This window comes from Sander vitreus, chromosome 3 (assembly GCF_031162955.1).
Source record: "Sander vitreus isolate 19-12246 chromosome 3, sanVit1, whole genome shotgun sequence".
Classification (NCBI taxonomy): domain Eukaryota; kingdom Metazoa; phylum Chordata; class Actinopteri; order Perciformes; family Percidae; genus Sander; species Sander vitreus.
This window is the reverse complement of record NC_135857.1, coordinates 3,886,191-3,888,775: the sequence shown is the minus strand read 5'-3', so window position 1 is coordinate 3,888,775 and position 2,585 is coordinate 3,886,191. Positions and strand designations below refer to the sequence as shown.

At 47.7% G+C, this 2,585-nt stretch overlaps 1 protein-coding gene across 1 annotated transcript in view; it reads right to left on the bottom strand.

Annotated features, from left to right (window-relative positions):
• Nucleotides 1-258: 258 nt before the first annotated feature.
• foxo1a (forkhead box O1 a) overlaps nucleotides 259-2,585 on the bottom strand; it is a 30,190-nt gene continuing 27,863 nt past the window's right edge. Inside the window, exon 3 of the mRNA XM_078245760.1 lies at nucleotides 259-2,585. This exon is cut by the window's right edge and continues 78 nt beyond it. Coding sequence (XP_078101886.1) covers nucleotides 1,476-2,585 — 1,110 coding nt within the window. The 3' untranslated portion in view covers nucleotides 259-1,475.

Below are 2,585 nucleotides of genomic sequence, written 5' to 3'. Positions count from 1 at the left end.
TGTACTGTTTAAATCAGTCACACTAACCTTTTGAGACAAAGAAAAACATTTATTTTAAAAAAAGAGTTCTGAAACTGAACACGGGACAGGCTGGTTACTCACAGTGTCTCTAGTGACAATCTCGGACAGGTATGGGACTTCAGAAGCACTGAGAATATCTTTTATCCACCAACCTGCCTTGACCTCTTAACATTCACAGAGCTGCGAAGCGTTCAGGAACAATCTACAGTCACTCGTTTTTTCTCAACTTGTAAAAAGTGAAAGCAGGGTAGTGGAAATAAAGATTTCACTGTACTTTTCTTCAAGACTGCTGGATTTGAGTATCTTCTGGACCGTAGACATTTTACAATATACTATAATATAAAACCCTTCAAGCCTGCAGTCGATATCTACTTTGTTAGGCACAATAAATAGGCCCCTGTGGTATTAAGGTTCAGAGTGACCAATGACTCAGAACAATTCTGATGTCTGAGTGCAGCTTATGCACCAGCATAAATCTATATTAACCACAAATAATTTAGGTCTCAAATATATACTCATATATACTCTACTACTCTATACTCAATCCAGTAAACATCTACTACACCATTGTAATATACATTTTTAATGTATGTACAATAAATCAGAAAGTGTGTAAGCATTTTTACAGCCTGATTGAGAAGAATCCTCAAGCACAGATCGGTCCACTCGACGCGCGTGTTTGAGAATCTGATCCAGTTTCTGCTGCCTTGACTTTTGCTTCTGCTCTGTAAACACTATTTACAGTCTTAGAAAATACACTAAGATGCCTGATTTTACAAACTGTATGATGACACTATGTACATTCGGGCAACAACAAAGCGAGTTATTATGTAACATCATCCGAGGATCCCTTGAGAAGTCTCTCACTTTACATCATGTCAGTCCACAAACACCCATGAGCCAGATTGCCTTCATAATTCTTCCGTAGTGGTAATCAATGATCACTACACTGTACATACAAAAAGTTGGATTGTGGAAACACAGTAAACATCATGGTATGAGTTGGTGCACTTCTAACAGATTGTGCTGCTGCTGCTGCTGATGATGAGATAAAGTTGGCTGTGTCTCTTGCAAAAATTCACAGACACAACCGCTGTATAGCATCTGTAACTTTAGTGAGTAAACCAGAGAGGCGTGTTTCAGTTTGGCTCTTATGTTAAGGCAAAATGTTTGGCACTTAGTTTGTACAAATTATTTGATATTTCAAAAATAATTCAGATTTCATCTTCACCATTTCAGGGGCTCTAATGGAAAGGAGCGTCGTCAGCTGATCACGACCAGTCTCAGTTGGCTGAAGTGATCCGAAGAGTATTTTTGAAACAGAAATGTTGATGGTACAGAAACTGCAGGAGAAGTTTGGTTGAGTATTAAACATCCTAAGATACACATTTTTTTATATTCTCAAATGAGTTCTTATGGTGCCTTTTACCAAAACAGCAACAGCACTTGAGTTTCTACCCTGACACCCAGCTGTGTGTGGTGGTCTTCACTCCGTGGGGGAAACCTTGTTGGGTCACCATCGGATCAAAGTTGAAGTCCAGAGAGTCCCCGTCCATCAGAGTGTCATGGAGAACCGTCTCCATGTCAAACTCAAACTTCTCGATGGACATGTCGTCCAGGTCGCTGGGCAGCTTCTCCGGGTGCAAGGGCTGTGGCAGGCCTGGTCGGCTGTATCCGTTGGTGTTGAGAGGGCAGAAGCCCCCAGGCATGCCACCCGCGCTGAGGTGGCTGGAGAGGCCGTAAGGCATCTGCATCGGGCTTTTAGCTATAGGCAAACGCGTGGTGCCCCCGCTGTGGCTCAGGGACATGAGCAAGCGGCCATTCATAGCTGGTGACGTGGCCCGGGCCTGGCTGTGCACATTGTGGGGGTGAGTGTGAGCGAGACCGTGCAGGTGACCATTCCCTCCTCCCATGTGTTTGGCTGCATGCTGGCTGCTGCTGTATGGTGGCAGCATGCAGCCCCCGCTGGACTGAGACACCACAGTGTCCACTGACGGCATGAGCTCTCCGTGCTGGTCTGTATCTGATGTCAGCAGCTCCTTCAGAAGCCCCGCTGGGCAGCTGTACTGGCCCATACCGGGCCCGAAGCTGGGCTTACTCTCGGTCAATGTCTGCATCGGCATTGACGACAGTGTGTTCATTCCTGCTTGGCCGTACACACACTTGCGGTACTCCTGCTGAGGATGCGCGACCATGCTGGGGGAGCTGTAAGAGGGGTACCCAGGGCTCGGCTGCATCATCGGAGAGGGGGAGGACTGGGAGGAGCCAGGGGTTGTCGCCCCTCCTCCAACCTGAGAGTTGTTGGGCGAGAGCAGGTTCAGGTTGTCCAGAAGGTTCTCCATGACATTCTCCGAACTGTGTCCCAGCGAGCCTGTCATCTCTGTGAGACTGGGCAGCGTGGCTGTCATCTTGGCCCCGGGGGCTCCTGGGTAGCCCATATGCACGTCTGCCTCCACAAGGTCATCCTCGGGCATGAAGGGGGAGAGGCGGCCGCTCAGAGTGCTGGCGTTGGAGCTGGTCCGAGGCCTGAAGCTGTTCCATGCATCGAAGTCGTCGTTGCTGTG